This window comes from Nematolebias whitei, chromosome 17 (assembly GCF_014905685.2).
Source record: "Nematolebias whitei isolate Nwh7 chromosome 17, NemWhi1, whole genome shotgun sequence".
Classification (NCBI taxonomy): domain Eukaryota; kingdom Metazoa; phylum Chordata; class Actinopteri; order Cyprinodontiformes; family Rivulidae; genus Nematolebias; species Nematolebias whitei.
Window position 1 is genome coordinate 29,324,828 of NC_056514.1, and position 19,449 is coordinate 29,344,276.

The 19,449-nt window shown below is 40.0% G+C and overlaps 1 protein-coding gene across 18 annotated transcripts in view; it reads right to left on the minus strand.

The window, feature by feature from the left end:
- tcf7l2 (transcription factor 7 like 2) overlaps positions 1-19,449 on the minus strand; it is a 91,686-nt gene that overhangs the window by 44,728 nt on the left and 27,509 nt on the right. For 9 of the 18 annotated variants that reach the window (XM_037691453.1, XM_037691452.1, XM_037691457.1 and 6 more), the window contains exons 4-5: positions 16,873-16,974; positions 8,028-8,087 (exon numbers count right to left, since the gene is read on the minus strand). The exons of 3 other annotated variants lie outside the window; for them this stretch is intronic. In XM_037691453.1, coding sequence (XP_037547381.1) covers positions 8,028-8,087; positions 16,873-16,974 — 162 coding nt within the window. The remainder of the gene's footprint in view (positions 1-8,027; positions 8,088-16,872; positions 16,975-19,449) is intronic. 6 more of the 18 variants (XM_037691461.1, XM_037691460.1, XM_037691459.1 and 3 more) reach the window with 1 other exon arrangement.

The window sequence follows — 19,449 nt, forward strand, 5'->3', positions numbered from 1 at the left end:
ATATATATATGTATATATATATATGTATATATATATATAAGATATAAGCAATGTTTTGAGATTTATTTGACTTTCTGCACTACTTAACCTGTTGAGAGCCGTAATGTTTTCAATCTGTTAATTTAAGTGTTTTCAGTTTTCCTTTTGATTGAATAGTTGCTGTATTGTGCCTGTAAGTTTTTTTTTATTATTATAATTTTTATCTTGAAAAAGTTTAAAAAAAATGTTTTTGTCCAAATTAAGGTGATTTTATGGTTTAGGTTTCCAGATCACGTAGCAAGTAGCACTCATCTTAACTAAATCAAAAATTTACAGCCAATCCATGTGATCAATATCGGTGATCTGCAGCAAAAAAAAATAAAAACCTGATATGAGCATCCCTACTCACAATCATAAGTGTTGTTGGCATACATGGATCAGTGATATACATAGGGGTAGAAAGTTAAGATATATTTCTGACTTGTATGTCACACAGATGGCGTGTGGAGTACTTGTGCAGTACTTTTGAGGTGTAATGTAAGAGGTTTTTCACAATTCTTGTAAAATTTGGATGTCCACAACCAAAAGTCTGCACAGCCAGTATGCGCCTTCAACAAGGTTAAGCAGCCACAAGGGTTGCGCAAGTCTTAAGTACGGTTTGGCCAAAATATTTGACTGCCTGTAGGAGCACTTATTGTGGGTTGTGAGTGAAGCTTAGGGTTAGCAATCTTTGAGCCAGTGATGGTTCAGAAGAACAGTCGAGTTGCATCGTGTAAGACAAAGCTCTACTTCTGTTTCTCCCCCAGTGTGACTCGGTGGCAGACAGCCAGGTAACACAGCCGTATACACAAAAACACTTACTCACCGAGTTCACTAACTCAAACTCCACCTTTCTGTGCATACGTGCACTCAAATAAAAACAAAGACTGCATTAAGTCGAGGAGGATTACAATGACTCCGACGTGACCCAGCTCAGCAGTCACTCTCCTTTTACTGCGAGTGTTGCTGAACTTAAGGTTTGAGGTGAAAAGACTGTCCATGGTTTAAACAGGTGTGTACTTATGCAGATGCACAACTCAAAACATGTGGTTCGCATTAGTTACTGCAGCAGAGCCAAAGTGAGCCTTCCCTGGAGCACAAGTCATGCCAAACATGTCTTTTTGGGTTAGTGAGCTATTCCCTTTTCTAATCCCCGAATACAGGAAGTGGACATTTCCTTCTGAAACAAATGAATAAACAAGTCACTGGTAGCGCCACATGCTTATTTAACCTAAAGTGAAACGTGGAATTGTATGTAAACTGTTAAATTCAGCTGAAGTCTGGCACAAAGGGCATGTTCTACTTCAGCTAAAACACACTTTTATGTAATGCCTTTAATCCTCTGGGTTGAACTCGAAGGTACACAAAAATCCTTGTATTTCATTTCTCTTTAGAGAAGATCTTATAAGACAATCAAACACAAAGAGCTCAGGTAAGAGTCATGGCCAGCTCAGGCACACAATCCGATCACTTCAAAACATATTCATCTCAGATTATCTACTGGACTGATTTTATTATTTTTTCTTTACTTTGCTTAAGTTAGTCAACAATAGATGAGCAAAAACATATTTACTTCATAAGGAAATTATTGGTTTTTTTGTATAAATGAGTATATAGCTGGAGTACAGCAACAAGACTGAGCCTTTTTTCTCAGACAAAAGCACAGAAGAGATTGTGTAAAGGCAAGAAAATTGCACCAACAAAACAAAAAGTCATGCTTCAGTGACGTAGGAGGTAGCATCTCTCCCTCCTTTGTTGGTTATTCCACACTTTTTCTTAGTTTTGTTTTGTTTTTCCAGAGAAAGAATCTCGCTTAAACAAAAATGCCATGGATTCCACTGAATACCAGTGAGAATCAAGTAAGCTATTCATGCTGCCAGATGATTTAGGCACGCCTCGCTACACACCAATCAGCCCGGTCCGGGCCTCGCCAGCCACTCACCCGCCTGCCATTCTAACGCAAGATGGAGACAGCGCCAAAAGTTCCAATTAAAATATCCATTTGTGATGCCTGTGCAGAAAAAAAAACCCACCCAGAACAAATAAATATAAAATAATAAACACCTTTTTTTGATAGCATAGGAGAAAACACAACAAAAGCTGCCAAAATTCTGCGGACAAGCCACATGCTTAAGAGTTTTCTGTCTACACAAACTAAAAAATAAGTGAGTGGAGTGTGTACGTAGGCAGAAATGCGTGGACGTGAGCGTGCACGGAAGTAGGAGCGTCTTGTTATGGAGAAACAGAGCATGTTGCAGATAAGAGGGCGACGCTGTTCAAAGGAAAAAGGCAGGCCAGTAAAGTGCGCGCCGATTCGACATCATCGCCTTACTGTCCCTTAATGAGCCTGGAGAGGAAGTCTGGTGTCCACAGAATCCGCTCCTGTCTCGCTCCAATCACGCCGCCGGGCTTTTTATTCAAATCTCACACACACAACTGTCACGCAGCCAATCTCGCCGTGCTGTTTATCTTACTCCAAGAGGATGTTAACAAGACAAATGAATGAATAAATACACAAATAATGTGTTTAGGTAATGTTAATAATGCATGAAATGGAAGCTGCTTCTTGACAGTAACGCTGCACTCGAGATTCTTTCCAAGTTTGGTGACAGGCTTGTTTATTCCTTTCCCATCATGCATTTCTCGCAGCCTTTCGAAGGTGATGTGTGGCCAACGCTGTGCGTCTACAGTGCATTTTACTGATAAGAAAAAGTGGTCTGACACATTTAAACTTTTCTCCCATGAAAAGCAGCCCATATGCCGTCAGTACTGAAGCATCTTCTCCTTTCATCCAAAACCTCCTGTATGATCCAAAACATACTTTTCAACCCATCACTCCTGCCTTTTCATGACTTCTTATGCTGACATTTAACAATTCATGCCATTAGAATGGGTATTATTTAATACTGGATAAATAAATACTAACGTACATCTGCATAGATATGCAAGAAGTCAAATCCTGTGGCTCAAAGACGCGTCCTACACTTCCAGGACTATTAACGAAAAAAATCAGGAGCAGAGAACAACTGCTTAAAGATACTGCCGGCGAAGGAAAACATCAAATTTCATCCCTGGGGCTGAGGCAAAAACAGGGCCCAGCACTCTCGACTTCATAGACTTAGAAGACGGAGTATAAAATAAAATAAAAATAACAACAACATGCACATCAAAACCAAAACCCAGCAAATCCAAGAAAAGTTCAGATAGGTCTTTACTGGAACTGAAGAGAGGAAGAAAATCAAATAAATTGGGGGGTTAGAATCGTTCGAGTTGTCCCGACAAACCAGAAAACGCTGTTTAGAATATATGAGGAGGGTGACAGAGGACGGTGCTTAATGACGCAGAAAGCAGATACCACATGTTTACCCCAGCACACTCCAAAAGAAAAGCCCCTCTCTCCTGTTAGAAGGCGGTGGGGACAGAAAACTGAAATGCAAGGCAGCTTAAGTGCTCCCTGGAATCACTCAGCGTCCCCCCCCCCCCCCATCTTCTACACACACGGAGTCAAAATTTGACTGCGACAGTGTATTCATCCATAACAGTAAATTGTTCTTTGGGGAATTTGGCAGGGCTTCATGTTCTCCCTCCCATCTTTCCCCACTACAGTCCCAGTATGTTCTCTTTTTCCAAAAAGCTGTCTCCATCACTCTCAATCACAAGCTCCTTGTTCGTATGTAAAAACAGACACTTGCCAAAGCAATTGTGGGATTGCTCCACGCTTAATTATTATAAAACCAGAGATATCCACGAGGCAGCACAAGGATCAGAAACACGTAAAGATGGATAAAAGCACATTTTGTTTGTAGTGTCCACAAATACTGTTTTGTGTCTTTAGGCCTGTTGAAATAAACAATAAATCAATTAATCGCATGATAAATGAAAATTATCAAACTCATTTCATTTATCGGCTTTATCGTTTCTTCGTGTCTCTTTCTACTGAAGACACTGGATGACAAAAGGCTCAACTCTGGTGCTCTTGACATTGACCCCTCCCTTTCTCTTTAAAATCTGTTTTAACCATCCAAAATCGTGTTTTTGTTTCGTTAAAAGCAGCTAAGCTGAGAAGCTAAGCTACGACCTAAGCTAACAGGCCAACCTCGGAAAAAAATCTCCGTCTTGTCAAAGCTCCAAAATTCACGGTTGAAACCTGTGACTTCGTGTAATAAGTTGTTTTTCTCTGCAAAAAAAAAAGCTGAGAACTTGTTTACTGATCTTTTATTAAAAGCTATGCGTGACAAATGCTATGCTAAAGAGTTCAAACCACACTGAGCGTCCGCCATTTTGAGAACCGAAAAATAGGAACGAGACAGCCCATGTCATGTCAAGGGGCCTCTCTCCCATTTTTCTTAAAGAGACACACTCCCTCTCAATTCATCCTTCGGTTCAAACAGTCTTATACTGCCATCTAGTGGTCAAAAAAGGCACTACATACAAAAATTAACCAATATTTCTTCTTCAATTTGAAAATTTCGAATTATTGTCAAATTTCAAACAATATTATCGTTTATCACAATAATTTCTGAGACAATTAATCGCCCAGCAAAATTTGTTATTATGACAGACCTAGTTGTCATTTTACTAATTACTACATGTATTTAAAGTTGGACACCTAGTTTTGGTTGAATTCCTAACCACTGATATCACGTCCAACAATGTTCAGTCAGGTCATCTGGATGGTTTCTTTTTTTGCTGAGACATTTCGTCCTTCATCCAAAGGACTTCATCAGTCAGAGGAGACGCAAAAAAACTGAGTCCCACAAGCACATTCCCATAGTGAAAAAAAAAAAGTTTGCTGGTGATAAGATGGTTTCTGGGGCCCGCCCTCTCCCCTTGTGGGACTCAGTTTGTTGTGGCTCCTCAGACTGATAAAGTCCTTTGGATGAAGGATGAAACATCTCAGCAAAAAAAAAAAATAAACTGTCCAGATGACCTGACTGAACATCGTTGGATTTGTACCTGGATTATCGAGCATGAACATTACTGATATCTCGTTTTCCTTAATTTTTTACTTAGCACTTTCTACTAGGTGTATTAGTGTTGGTCATAAAGGGTTTATTGAGTTGCTAGCCAAAATCCAGACACGTTTTAAGTAATTTAGAAATGTTACTTTGGTAAATACAGGAGTCTTCAAATTTCCTAAAGTGATTGTTCCATGAACATTACTCATGTCTAGATAACATAACAAGGACTCTGGTTTTTATTTTATTTTTTTAATTAACAACTTCCTTTCTGCTACGTTTTACAGTTTAAATCACATTTTTGGCTACAAACTGTTTTTGTGTTTGCCTGTCTTCCTACTTGTTGAGACAAATGGGACACCCTTCCTGAGCCTCGTTCTGTTGAAATAAGTTCTTTCTCCCCACTGTCTCCTTGTACCTTAAGGTCATGTGACACCATGATTGCATGAAAGATGGGAGTTAAAGTTCCACAACTCGAGTGCACACACTCTGGTCCTAAAATACGACATGGCAGCTTCCTGAAACAAGTTTTGCTGGTTTAAATTCCCAACAACAGGAATAGAAGGGAACACTTGGTCTATAATAGAACAAGTTTTTTTGTTTTAAACTGAATTTCTTGCTGCAGAAGAAGCATTAAACTTTGGTTAAACACTTTCATTTTCTATAAAGGTGACGTTTCAATAAACTGGCATTTTTAGGCTTTAAAAAACTGCTTTCCAATCGTCTCTGGTGATTAAATATATGTATCTACTTAGCTAACATGCAACAAAGTATGACACGATCTAAACAACAACAAAAAAACTACTCCTAATTCCTAAGACCACCTCAGAGATTCAGTGAATAAGTTTACGCTGCTTCATTTTCCAGGAAGTTCAAAAGTCGTTAGTTAAGAACAAACATTTCTGAGGAAAGAAATTACGAGTTAGTACGATTTACAGAAGGACAGAGTTTATTCCCATATTCCTCTATAAGGAGCTGAGAACAGTGAAGCGTGTGTTTTGTGTGCGTACGGGTGAGGGGGTGTTGGCAAAGTTTACCTTTAACAAAATGGGTGCCAATGAACAAAAATTTAAAAGATAACTTCCAGCAGTAAAGTTGCCCTCCCACCTCCTCCTTCTACACAACACCCCTACCTTCACCCCCTGCTCAAACCTCAGCCCCTTCGATACAGCTGGGAGAAAAGAAGAAAAAAAAACGAGGTCAAGGATCGCTTTACTCCAGCCTGCCTCCGTATGGTCTCCCCCCTCCTCCCTCTGCATCAACCCCTCTCACTTAAAACCTCATTCCATCACTGCAGCCAAATCCGTCTCCTCTCCTCCCCCCTGAGTTTCATTCTTCCCCTCCCCTCTTCTTCACTCCCACCCTCCCTGTGCCCTCAGCCCAGTGCTAATTGGTAAATCTGTTGAACCATGCCATCTCCAACAATGAGACACCTGGAGTTCTGTCAAAACAAGTTTCCCTGCAAAACGGCCTCCAGTGTTAATACAGTGGCGTGCAGAGCTGTTGTCGCTCATGAGGGCATCCACATAACGCAACTCATCTGGGTAAATTTGTCTGCACTCAGCTGTCAATCAGTGACTGTTCCATCAAGAAGAGATTAGTCATCAGTGTAATATCTAGCACTAGCCCGGTTCCTTGAGCAAAGCTACAATTAGAGAAGCACAATCGCTACAAACTTTTTAAACCCCCAGATGTTTCTGCTCTTGCTCAGAGCTCACATGGGTCCGAGAGTCAGATGTTAAGTCTTCAGTGGATTCATATGCAATCAAATGAACAAATACCATTGTCTCAACGAGCCCTGACAGCCTGTCACCTAAGACTCCAGTCACACCTTAGACTCAAGGACACTACGTGCACACTGCTGTCAACAAAGGCGTGTTTGTAAGGCACACACACACACACACACACACAGATATATATATATATATATATATATATGCAGAAAGACAGACCGGCACACCCAACCGTAATCCTGCCAGACCTCGTCAAACAAGTTTCAGCAGAGACAGGGGGAGGGAATGGAGGCATCAAGTTGACATGCAGAAAGGAATGCTAACTTTTATGTAAAATCTGTCTGCAACATTAAGCACGACTCTTTCTTCCAGCGTTTTCTTTTTGAACAGATTTATTCACCAACAACAAAGGCCCAACGGAGTGTGCACAATCAACAAGCAATTGATTAGTCAAACAATCCAAGTAGTCTCTCCAGAAGGCCATGGTCACCTCAGAGGAGATTAAGACGTCTCCTCTGGGCTCCGTAATGCCAACCCAATTCTGGCTTCACAGAGCCTGACTGAAGCAAATCAAAACAAGGCTTACTGAAGTCCCCGCCATGTCAGCTCTGCAGTAAAAACAACACTAACCTTACCTCCAGGCTCCAGTTTTTTTTTTTGTTGTTATTTTATTTACAGCTTGTGTTCTGGTGGAGTTTTTGTAAATAGTTGCAGGAAAACTATATTAAGCAGTGTTGTGCTCCTGTCGGATAGCGTTATCTTTGGTCTAAATCTTCAACCAGTGGATGTAAACACTATAATTACTTCATCTCTGCGTATAAAATTCTTTAAACCAGTATCTGTGAGGAAAGAAGACTTGATTAAAAGCAGCTGCGCAAGAAAGTGCAAACAGGACAAACTTTCTTCTTGTGCTAGTGGACTATAGGTTCATTTGTGCAAAATGGAATCATGTTGTTTCATTAGAGACTTTCCCTGAAAATGCATGTTGACTTGAGTGATATATAAACTGTTAGACATGATCCAAACATAGGATTCATTGCAAACAAAGATGACTTTAAAGCTAAACAAAAAGCTGAACAGTCAGCATAAATAAAAAGCTTATATGCGGGATTTCACACAGAAGCAAAGCAGCAGCACTGTTAGCCAAAAGCACAATACAGTGATTATAATTTCATCAAGATTTAAAGTTTTCATTTACTAGTGTTTAAAAAAAAAACATAAATCAGTTAATAATCAGTTGGTAATTTGTGTGTGGAATCAACCAAAAGAGATTCAAAGAAAATCCAAAAAGATATTTTTAGATTCAAAGGTCTCTCACCAAATGAAATTGGTGAAGGCTCAGATCTGACTGTCCGGGGAATTCCCAGCAGAAGGGCCCCTGAAAGGCAAAGATGGACGTTCCCAAGTCACACAATTATATCAGCTCTCCGTCTCTCCACCGTTTTCCTTACACACACATACACACAGATTTCCACACAATCACAGCCGACCAGGTTTTATGCAAAAAAAAAGTGTTCTCTGAAAATAATGCATAAGGCTTCTTTTTTTTTTTTTTTACTTATTTAAACCACTACCTCATCTCTGCTGGCTCAGCTTCCTCCTGGGTGTATGTTCGGCCCCTTTCGAAGTAATTTTACACAGAGAGAATGGGAGAACACTGGCTCGGCATTAGTAACACTATATCTGTACTTGCTGGCCGGCTGTTAAAACAGTGTTTCGCTTTGGTAAACTGTTTCCTCTCAAAGCGTGAACACTTAGCTGCTTTTGGGAGGGGTGTAGGGGGGAAACTTCTGACGCAATCGAATTCAGGTGCAAGATCAGGAACAGTCCATGAATGATATCGCCTGAGTGTGTAGTGTTTTTAACTAACATTTAAGCTAATACATTTCCACTTACATTAAGCTTTTTTGTTGTTTTCAGAGTGGTAATCTGAGATAGTGAACAGTACATAAACAACATTATAAGTATAAGGCATTCACAGGGTAAAACAAATAGGTTTCTATCAGAACAACTTTCTAACAGATTTTAAGAAAAGACAAAAAAAGAGAAATGTAGACACCGATTTCTTACAGAAGAAAGGACAGGCTGTAGCCAAAGTGAAAGAACATGCAGAGGAAAACAACAGGGCTTTAGTCTACTGAAGGGCTCCAACACCTTTAAGCTACTGTGCAATCAGATCACCAGGTTTTATTTGTACTTGTGCTCGACCCTCAGGCCTTATAGATAACTTCTCATAAAAAAGGAGACGGTGAACTCTGTGGTTAATGGTAAAACACACACTTACAGTAACACATACCTATTGTCCTTTTTAGTGTGCATGTCCAACAAAGAGTCACACATCCTCTAGGACAATTTCAGTTCACAGGGGTTAATTAACAAATATAGCAAGAGTAAAGCTGCAATGGTACACACACAAAATGCTCAGACACATTTAAAAGAGTTTCCTTAACTCTGTTCTTCGTAAACATTTACATTTACTAGCAAAAAGGCGACTCGTTGTTGTGGAATTGTAGCAAACTAAGCCAACACTGAGTGGATTGTCTGTGGGAACAAGCCACCGTCCAGACTATGGGCAGATACAATGACTGACTGACGTGCTCTCATTCTCATTCACAGTTCCCAGGCCTGACGCCATGTCTCGACGGCCACAGATTTTGGCCCGAGCCGATGATGTAAGCGTGACCCGTTGGACAAACGTCTTGTCCAGAGGAGACGGCGAGCGACAGCGGAGGGGAGCAACAGTCTAAGTGCTAAATAATTTTTTCCAGACAAACAGTGTGATATGAATCCAATTTGCCGTCATATTTATGGTCCAATGTATGCTGTTTAGACATTTTTGTAATAAAACAACTAAATCATCTCGAAATAATCTAAAAATACAAATAACCTGCAACGACAACCGTATCAAAGACATTGCTAAGTAGGGGTGCAGAAAAAAAAAAAGATTTATTCAAGAATCTAAAGTCCTGGCGATTCTGAATCAATTCTAAAAGGCCCATAAATCGATTTTAAAATGCGTTCAAGTTTGATTTTTTTCCAGTCCTACTTCCGAGCGCACTGCGTATCATATTACGTGTTCGCTCGGCCGCCGTAGAATTTGGCCGTAAGCTAGTTAGCCAGCTCCCTTTACCTGAATGGAGTCTGCTAGCATAGAGCAGGAGGACAGCGCGATTCAACACGCTCCTTCGTCTTTAAAAAGCATTTCGGATCCTACAATGTTCCAGGGAAGACAGAGCTTCACAAGAGCACGGTTGTTTGCAAGATGTGTAAAATAAAACTGCGGTTTGGTATTTTGGAAATGCGACAAAATGTGCGGAAGGAAGATGAAAAGTGAAGCAGCAGACCAGCGAACTCTGCAACAAACTTACTCCATCTCCTGCTATATCACAAAGATTTACGAGCAGACAGCTCAGTGGAAGTCGAGGGGTTTAGGTTTATTTTTAATACGCTGGACCCAATGTGCGTCATTCCTTCATGTAGCTTTTTTAGTGATAAAGCTGTGCCACCACTCCACCATGAAACAAAAATAAAGTGGGAGAAGCTCTGATTAATGCACCAGCTGCAGCTCAAAGGGTAACTGTTTTTTCTCATATTATACTAAAACTTATAAACAAGTTGTACAACAAACTTAATGCAATTTGTCTTTTTAACAGGTTGAAGAAAGGCCAGATGAGACACATCGCCTGGAACCAGTTCTAAAAGATACAAACAGTTTATAAATTACAGTTCAGAAGAGTTTTTGTGCAGACTTGCACAGGCTTTGAAATTTAGTTAAAGATTTACCAAATACGAATCAAGCTGGTTATGACTATGAAGTCTGTATATTTCATATTAGGTTAAGTTTTGAAATATAGAAAATGTTAGAGCATTATGGTTAAAACAACTGTGGTCTATTTTATTTTGAGTTAATGGTTAATATACTATGGTAGGCCGAAGTGTCTTTACTTTTGTATTTATATATTTTGAATTATTTGTCTGTGATGGACTTGAGACCTGTCCAGGTGTCCCCCAACTCTCGCACAGTGACGGCTGGATACAGTATGGGCACCAGTGACCCCCGTGACCCGTAAAGGAAGACATGAGTAAAGATAATGGATGGATCAATTATTTTTTCCTAGATTTTTATTTTATTTTAGAAAAGGCCAGGCAGCTAAGCTAAGCTGGTCATTTAAGTTACAGAATTTTATGTACTCCTATGTATTGTTCCTGATTTTGGTATAAATTAAAAAGATTTGATACAGTAAGGAACCTAAATTTATAGTTTTAAATAGAAGTTCTATTTGTTTACATTGTTGTTTAAGCTTTTCATCCTGTCACTTGCATAATTTAAACACAATTTATGACCATTTCAATAGAAAAATCGTTTCTGAATCGAAAAATCGATTTTGAATCAAATCGTGACACTAACAATCGGAATTGAATCGAATCACGAGATACAGAGGTTCACACCACTAAGTTCAATCTAAGAACTACAATATTCTAAACTGATTTTTCCCAATGAACCTTAATAAAAGTGGCACAAATAATTTAACTATTGATGAAATTTGAACCTGCAACTCTTCAGGGTTCAGGGCACATTATTGCCACTTAATGAAATTCACCTCAAGTTTTAAATACAAATGTAAACAAAAGGCAGCAATACAAATCAAACCCTCAGTTACAATGTAAACATGTTTGAATAGACTTTAAAACCTTAGTCAAACAATACACAACGGCCTCAGCAATTTTTGTCTATCCTCCAATCTCGTTTTAATCATTCAAAGTGCACTAAGAGATTGCTGCAGCAAAGATTTATTTGTTTACCTTTGAACCACACGTTTCGTTTCCTCCACCTGCGTGTTTCTTGTTAATAACTAAACTTTTCTAGCACTTCCTACAAGATATTGTGCTTTATTGTAGCTCTTGTTTTCTAGTAGACACAACCACTTTTGTATTCTTGGGAGTAGTTTCCATTTTTGGATAGTAACTCATCAACATAAGCCAGCACACTGCCCTCACTCGCTCATGCTAGATCATGTGGAGCTGTTAAAGCACTAATATTGCAGAACGATGCTTTATCATGTAAAAAAAAAATATCGGTCGTGGGTATGACCTTTCATTCGCAGCAGAGTTGGAACGCACACACAAAACAAAGAGAGAACAAACAAAACAAAAAAAAGACAAAGCAGGGGGCATGGGTTATTTGGACAAATGCTTAAAATGCAGCAGGAAAGCGCAGCCTAAGGTCAGTACAAATCAGGATAGAGACAGCCTCCAAGGTAAAGCCTACAGACAGTGCGTGGGTGGCGCCTGTTGACCATGGGGGTCACTCATTAACAAACAGGAAAGGCTAAAACTCTCAGAGTCCATAAGAATTGTATGTACAGCCCAGGTGTATGGCCCATTCAGCCCAACAGGAAGGCCCCTTTATTCCCACTCCTCAAAGATGGACAGAGAAGTGGTCCCAGAAGGTGAAAGTGATCCTGGTGTTTTCTTTGTTTAAAAACTAAACTAGAGTTGCACGTCTATGCAGCTCTTTGACCCACTGAAGGGATCTACACAGTCACTGTAATGAGTTTACTCTAAAGGCTTAGACCCTTTAAATATCAGAAATACGTCAGCTCTTTTCAGCCTTCTTTCCAGTACACATTATTCAGCGAAATAGGTTCGTCAGAATGAGAATAAAATAAGTATGTTCCGCAGTTGGAAAGGTTCAGGTGGGAGGTCTTCCACGCTACAAAAATGGACAAATTCCATCACTTCCTTCATACTAATTACCATACACTCGGAGCAAAGGCCCTCCTTCTCTTCATCCTTTCAAAGCCCTTGCTTCACTACCTCTGGCAAACACGAACGCACACACAAACGCGCACAAAGACACACAGTAAGGTGCAGTTGGGAAATGGTTAACACTCCAGCCGTCCCCTGCTGCCAGTGAAAGCCCACAAAACAATGGACACATTGTTCGGCCGGGGCTAGATTCTAGACTCTAAGGCTGTGTATGTGTGTGTGTACGCACTCAGATGTCAGAAAGTAGTGCTCTTAACATGGGCATGTTTTTTTCCCCTAATTCCTCTATTAACTGCAAACGTGATCCAACAAGAATGAATTGCACTTAACGTGTTTTTAGGGGATGTGCTGCAGTAATTAAAAATATAAACTTTGACTGCATGACGGTGAGGTTAGCTGGTTTATTACCTCTCGGCCAAATGATGTCATAGCGTTACTAAGATGAGCCTGGACTCCAGCTGAGTTTATTACTGAAGTTTTGTTGATGATGTCAACATACAGACTGCAAGCTGCGGATTTACAAAACAGTCTGATCCGAGTTAAAGCAATAAGCATTATAGGTCAAAATACGAAAGAAACAGCCATCCCTTTGAATTTTTTTGGCCTACTTTATGCTACTTCCTGCTACAAAATATTCAGTAGACGTCTCTTAAGTGGACAACGTTGCATCAAAACGCTCAGCTGATAAAGATGCTTTACGATCTTTTCCTCAGGAGTTGCATGAGGCACCGTCAAAACCAGCACATCAATAGGTGGATAAAATATTGAATAACTTTCAGCCAATAGCACAAAAGTTCAGCAGCGGCAGGTTTTCAGACTGCCCGCAGGGTGGTCAGACACTTCAAAAAGGTTTAGCTTGGCCTCCTTTGAGGGCACGGTAAACAGGGGGCATAACGCTGTGCCCTCAGAGAGAACAGCTGGCGTGAGGTCACTTCCTCTGCTGATCCTACCCAAACTCGACTTTCTACACTGGACTAAAACAAGCTTTTTTTTTTTCTTGTTTCTTCTCAATCTCTCCCTCTACTCAATCCCCAATTTTTCAGAGGCTTCATCAACAGTTATCTCTGCTTCTTCCGGTGGCTGTCTTATTGTTTCAACAGACTTTCTTGCAGCTCCGTCTCTGTCAGATGCAGCACATCACTGTTATCTAGCAGTCCATTCAACGGCTTCTTATCGCTACCAGAGCAGACTGTTAGAGCTCCAGGCAGGCAGAGGTCAATGCGTCTGAATGCTTCTTTGCATTTGTAAACAAAAAAGGAAACAGTTTATGAACAAATCTATTGATAAAAACCAATCACGCACCAGAACAGCAAGGTCTGCATGTCATAAAAAAAAAGACAGGGTTGACTAATTGAGTGACACCTGTAGGTCTGAGTGGGGCTTGTCTTTGCAAGTCACAGTGCTGTAAGCACTTATCTTTCCTTTCTACATGTACAACAGCTGGCATGATGCAAACGTGGGAAACATTTAGCCCCACTTCCTTCTCAGTCAGTGGTGGATACTGGAGCAAGATAGAAGGAGCGCCAACAATACGTGCAGCGGTTCACGTTCAATTTTATCAGTTGTACTAGCAGCCAGTTGTGTGCCTCTAATCTTATGAGCCTGTGTATCAAACTGATCATACTGGCTTGGGCAATAAGACCTCAAATATTACAGTGTTTTCTCTCATACCAGTCAGCGTCATTGCTAGGCCTGTCACGATGACAAACTTTGCTGGGCGATTAATTGTCTCAGAAATTATTGCGATAAACGATAATATTGTTTGAAAGTTGACAATAATTAGTAATTATTGTCAAATTTTTAAATAAATGTTGGTTGTGTAATTTGTTTTGAGTGTAGTGCCTTTTGTGACCACCGGATGGCAGTATAAGACTGTTTGAACTGAAGGATGGCTAGTGAGGGAACGAGCTGCGTGTCTCCAAGAAAAATGGAAGGGAGGCCACTTGACGTGACATGGGCAGTCTCTCCATCCTTTTTTTGGTTCTCAAAACAGCGGACGCTCGGTGTGATTTGAGCTCTTTAGCATAGCATTTCACACAAAGCTTTTAATTTAAAAAAAAATCAGTAAACAAGTTCTCAGCTTTTTTTTTTCCAGCGAAAACCAACTTTTTACATGAAGGCACGGGTTTCAACCTTGAATTTTGGAGCTTTGACAAGACGGAGGTTTTATCCCGAGGTCGGCTTGTTAGCTTAACTCGTAGCTTAGCTTCTCAGCTTAGCTGCTTTTAACGATCCAAAAACGCAATTCTGGACGGTTAAAACAAATTTTAAAGAGAAAAGAGAAAGGGAGGGGTCAGTGAAGAGCACCGGAGTTGAGCCTTTTATCATCCAGTGTCTTCAGTAGAAAGAGAGAGACACGAAGAAACGATAAAGCCGATAAATGTAAATGAGGTTGATAATTTTCATTTATCATGCGATTAATTGATTTATTGTTTATTGCGACAGGCCTACTCAAATATTACAATGTTTTCACTCACACTGGTCAACATCATTACAATCATAGCATCAGTTTAAAAGGCTGCAAACCACTTCTGCTTAAAACTAACACATAAAGGAAAAAAATCAACAACTTTACATTCTAAATTCTATTTTTACATTTATTTCATTTAACATCTCGTCTTTTTTGTGCCAAGGCAAAGCTGTTACTGTGAGTGAGTCTGTAATTCACTGCTGTAGAACTTCTGTTTATCCACAAAAACAGATCATTATTCCAATAAAATGTGCTTTTATTATAAACTGTGATCGTTTTGAAAATAAATGTCATAAAGCAAGCCGTTTCCCCTTCTCTATAGATTAGATTAGATAAGATAAAACTTTATTGATCCCTTGGGAAGATTCTTGCAGGGAAATTAAAATTAAATTAAACTTGAAAAAAGACAATAATGCACACAAATCAGCTTGAATGTCACAAATATAAAAGTAAAATTGCCCTGTTCACAAACTTCCTTCCCACACTGAAGCATATTCAAGCACACGGCATGAATTTATGTGTATATGGTAGTGAATATGTACAGCCAGATGACTCATATCAGGCATTTACCTGCAGCATTCGCTACCTACGACAAGTTCAATGATTTTATGCGCGTTGGAACTCTTTTTCTTAGCGCCTCCTGAAATAACAGGAGTAATAAGAGGACCCTGAACTCTTGGGTATAAAAATAACACAAACATCGCAGGGAAAGATAAGGCGAGCTTCAACTGGGCTCGTTTTGTTCAGAACGCTGTCATCGCCAACTTTCGACAAGATTTATTTTTCAAATACGCACCTTGACAACTCTTACTATTTTTAGATATGGTTTGCTTAAATAGGGAAAAACACGAAAGAAGCCATCTTTTGAATAATTGTGACGAGGTTTATTACAGACCATAAACATGACCTAGCTGATCAAATGTCAAATGTGACTCAGAGGGACACCGTGTCTTGACAGTGCAATTACGTGATAAAATCCACCTCTAGCTTCTGGATGAGTTCCAGAGCTGTAACAACAAAATAACCCTGTTTTTCCACAGAATGCAGGGACCAAAAGGCAACTTCAAGCAGCACTGAAATGTTACCAACGAAAGACTTGTTTTGTAAGAACCTACAACCTTTGAAGCCTTCTCCTTCTACTGTTTTAATCCCATTTCCATAACAATAAGCTGTACGTACAACTCCAAAACAAAAGTAGCAACTGTGTCCTGAAGCACTAATGGTCACTGCTCCATCCTCGCACGCATTGATTTTTTTGGCTTGCTAACCACGTGACCACAAATCCCTTATATTAAACCTTTCCACTGACCTCCTGCAAACTTTCAGCCTTTTCCTAACTGCTTAGTTGTTGATTTTACAGCTGACAGATATGCCTGAGGTGTATTCACTGTTAACTGTATGTACTGCAAAAGCTCTTATGGCTGTCAAACCAATTCTGCCAGAGTACGCCTCCAACCGCCATGGACAATGTGATCAATGTTGAAGAAACACCCACACTTCCCTTACAGACATGTGTTTTCAGCCCACCATTAGTTTATTCTCACCAAAAAAGTTGTCAGCGAGGTGAATTATCTAGAATATTATAATATCCAGTTCTTTGTAAACCTGGTCTGGGAGTTATAATCGTTGTGATTACAGGCTGTTCAAGGAAAAACCACCACAGTGACTCTTACCAGTGCTATTCAGTCCACAACCACAAAACCTTAAGAGTCAAAATGTGCACCTTAAGTAAACAAGTTAAGAAATGCTGACTGGGTGTGTTAGTGGCTGTGATTTAAGTGGAACATAGATGAGTGTCCCTAAAAAAAACGGATGAGAAAAGGAAAGCAGGGCTTGTTTCTGGTTTGCTCTGTCGTGAATAGAATCAGGGGAGGGGAAAAAGAGATGGTGAAAAAGGAAAAGTACCGAGCGGAGTGCTACTTACAACGATGTGTGCCGGTGACGGGGACCTGGCATCTTTAAGTGCTTGTCTACTTTGAAGACCTCCTGGTTGAACATCTAGAAGGGGCCATTTCATCTGTAGGTACTGAATGGCAGAAAAGAAACAGAATGGAAAGAAAGAAACAAAACATGTTAACAATGCAAAAAAGTAAAGGAAAAAAAAGACAAAAAAAAGGAGACATTCTTTGACATGTGCATGGGTGTAGAAACTCAAAAATATGGAGACGCAAATAAAAATCTTAAGGCGGATGGTAGAAGGGATGATAATGGCCTCAAGCATGCGTCAGAGTAGCAGGAGTGCACGGAGTAAATGTGTAACTCAAATAATGCAGAGAACTGTCTTCTAGAAATATAACGCGCAAACTTAAAAAGCCAAGCCTCAAGAAAAAAAAAAAACTTTTTTTTTGTTTTTGTTTTATTAGCAGACAGACAGTTCCAAACAAACTGGAACTAGCATCCACAGTTCAAAGCTTTACGATGACCTCATGTCATCAATGTGACCGTTTTTATTGAAACCCATAAAAAGAAGTAAAGCATGGTGTCTCTCCACGCTCCTGTGAGGCCAAACCTCCTGACTGCTCCCATAAATGATTGACCTAGCCTCTATCAGAAGTCAGTATGTCTGTGGTTCCCCCACCCTTTTTCTCTCACGCACCCACACAAAAGCAGAAAAAAAAAAAAACAGATAAGAAGAAACAAGGTTCATGAGAAACATCCATCTAGTAATAAATGGGGTGGAGATACAATGTAATGATATATAATGGACTGTACCTTTTAAAATATTCGTTTTCATACTCGCATTGTCAAAATCATTGCGTCATTTTTAATATTTTTGTCAGACTAACGCCAATGACTTTCTAGCTATTGAATGTCTGATGTTTGCTTTCCTACAATACGGGAGCCAAATTCTGCTTATCAGTGTCACAGCCACCTAGTTTGTGACATGGAGGTCAAAACAACCTACGTAAAAATTGTGTGTGTGTTGGGGGGGGAGAATAGAGTTCATAACTATGGGACAACAGCTGTTTCAAGCATATTATAAGCTACTTTATTAGCATTTGTGGCTTTCTAAACACAGGACAAGTTCGCGGTTTTATTTGCAAACAACTTCTTCATCTATGTTTAAATTAGAAAATAAGATATCAAAAGAAAAGCCTCTCAAGACATCTATTAAAAAGGTCCCCACTTTTCCAAATCAAGATTATTGAAGTAAAAAAAAAAAGGTTTGTTTTAGGAACCTAAATGAAAGCAATAATTGGAGTTGGATAATTAACGAAGGAGAGTAGCTAACCTATGTTGTGACCCCAGTGTCACAGGCACTCATTAAAAATTGTTGAGATATCGCCATTAAAAAGCTCTGACAAGTGAATCTTAACTCAGTTGCATTTAAAACACCAGACAAAAACAAATCTCTGATATGATAAAAAAAAAAAAAAAAAAAAAAAAAAACGAACTGGCTTTCTTTTCCCTGCGTTATCTTAAAAAACATTTTACGAGTGACCAAGTCATTCTTTAGCAATCATGAGTTGAGTAGTTTCTATTATGTTTCACTATCACGTCATGGTAATTACTAAGCCTTGGAACGCATGTTGGCATAAAAAGTTGTCCGTTTAATAAATTATCCATCCATTCCTCAAACAATCAATGAAGTGCAAGAGCTAAGCCTAATGATCTGGTGCTTGTATGGTGACACAAGTGTGTTGCATTCAATTTCTCCGTGCTGCCATCTCGCAAAAGGTGTCCAATAGTTTGTATGCATGTCTGACAGCATCTGTGTGTATGTGCGACAGGGTGAGTGTGCATCAGTGCTGGTTGGAGAGTGAGTGTGTCGCGACCCTTCCTGAGACTGTGTCTAAATCAGTGGTAATTAGTGAAGAGTTCACTGTAGGGTGCCAGCCGGTGGTAGACGCTGGAGGGAGTTATTGACTGTATGTCCTCAGTTACAGCCTATGCAAGAAAGAAATACTGCCGGCTGTCGGGTCCTTTTGCACAACAGTCATTTAAGACCCCCAAATGACTTTTTCTGCTAAAAAACCTGTTTGTATGTCTCTGGGATTGCAAAAAGGAGAGGTTGCAAAATGCTTATTTTTAGACCCGCTCACCCTTTTTGATAATAATTCCTAAAAGTAGGAGAAGAGGGCAGCATCAGAATTGCGACAGGATTGCAGTCTTCTATGAGGTAGTTCAAGACAGACTCAACTGGTGCCAAGAAGCTCAAAGAATAAGCAGAACAGAGTGAAGACGAATTGTGAGTTTGGTTATGGAAAAGTTGTGCCGTGGCATTCTCACACGAGCAAACGTTGAAACACAGCTGCAATTGGTGAAGGGGGAGGGGGTCAAACAAGAGGACATTCTGAGGTGGTAGGGAAGGAGTGTGAAGGTGACACCCCTGAGCGTAGCAGTGAGGCACCATCCGACGAGTGAGTGAGAGGGTGTTTGAGCGCATGCCCTGACAAGTGGCTCCACTTCAGCCCCGTTGTTGCAAATGTTCTCACACGCTAATCTCTCCCGCAGATTTTATAAGCATGTCAAGGAAGACTGAGCCTTGGCAAGCGCCAGG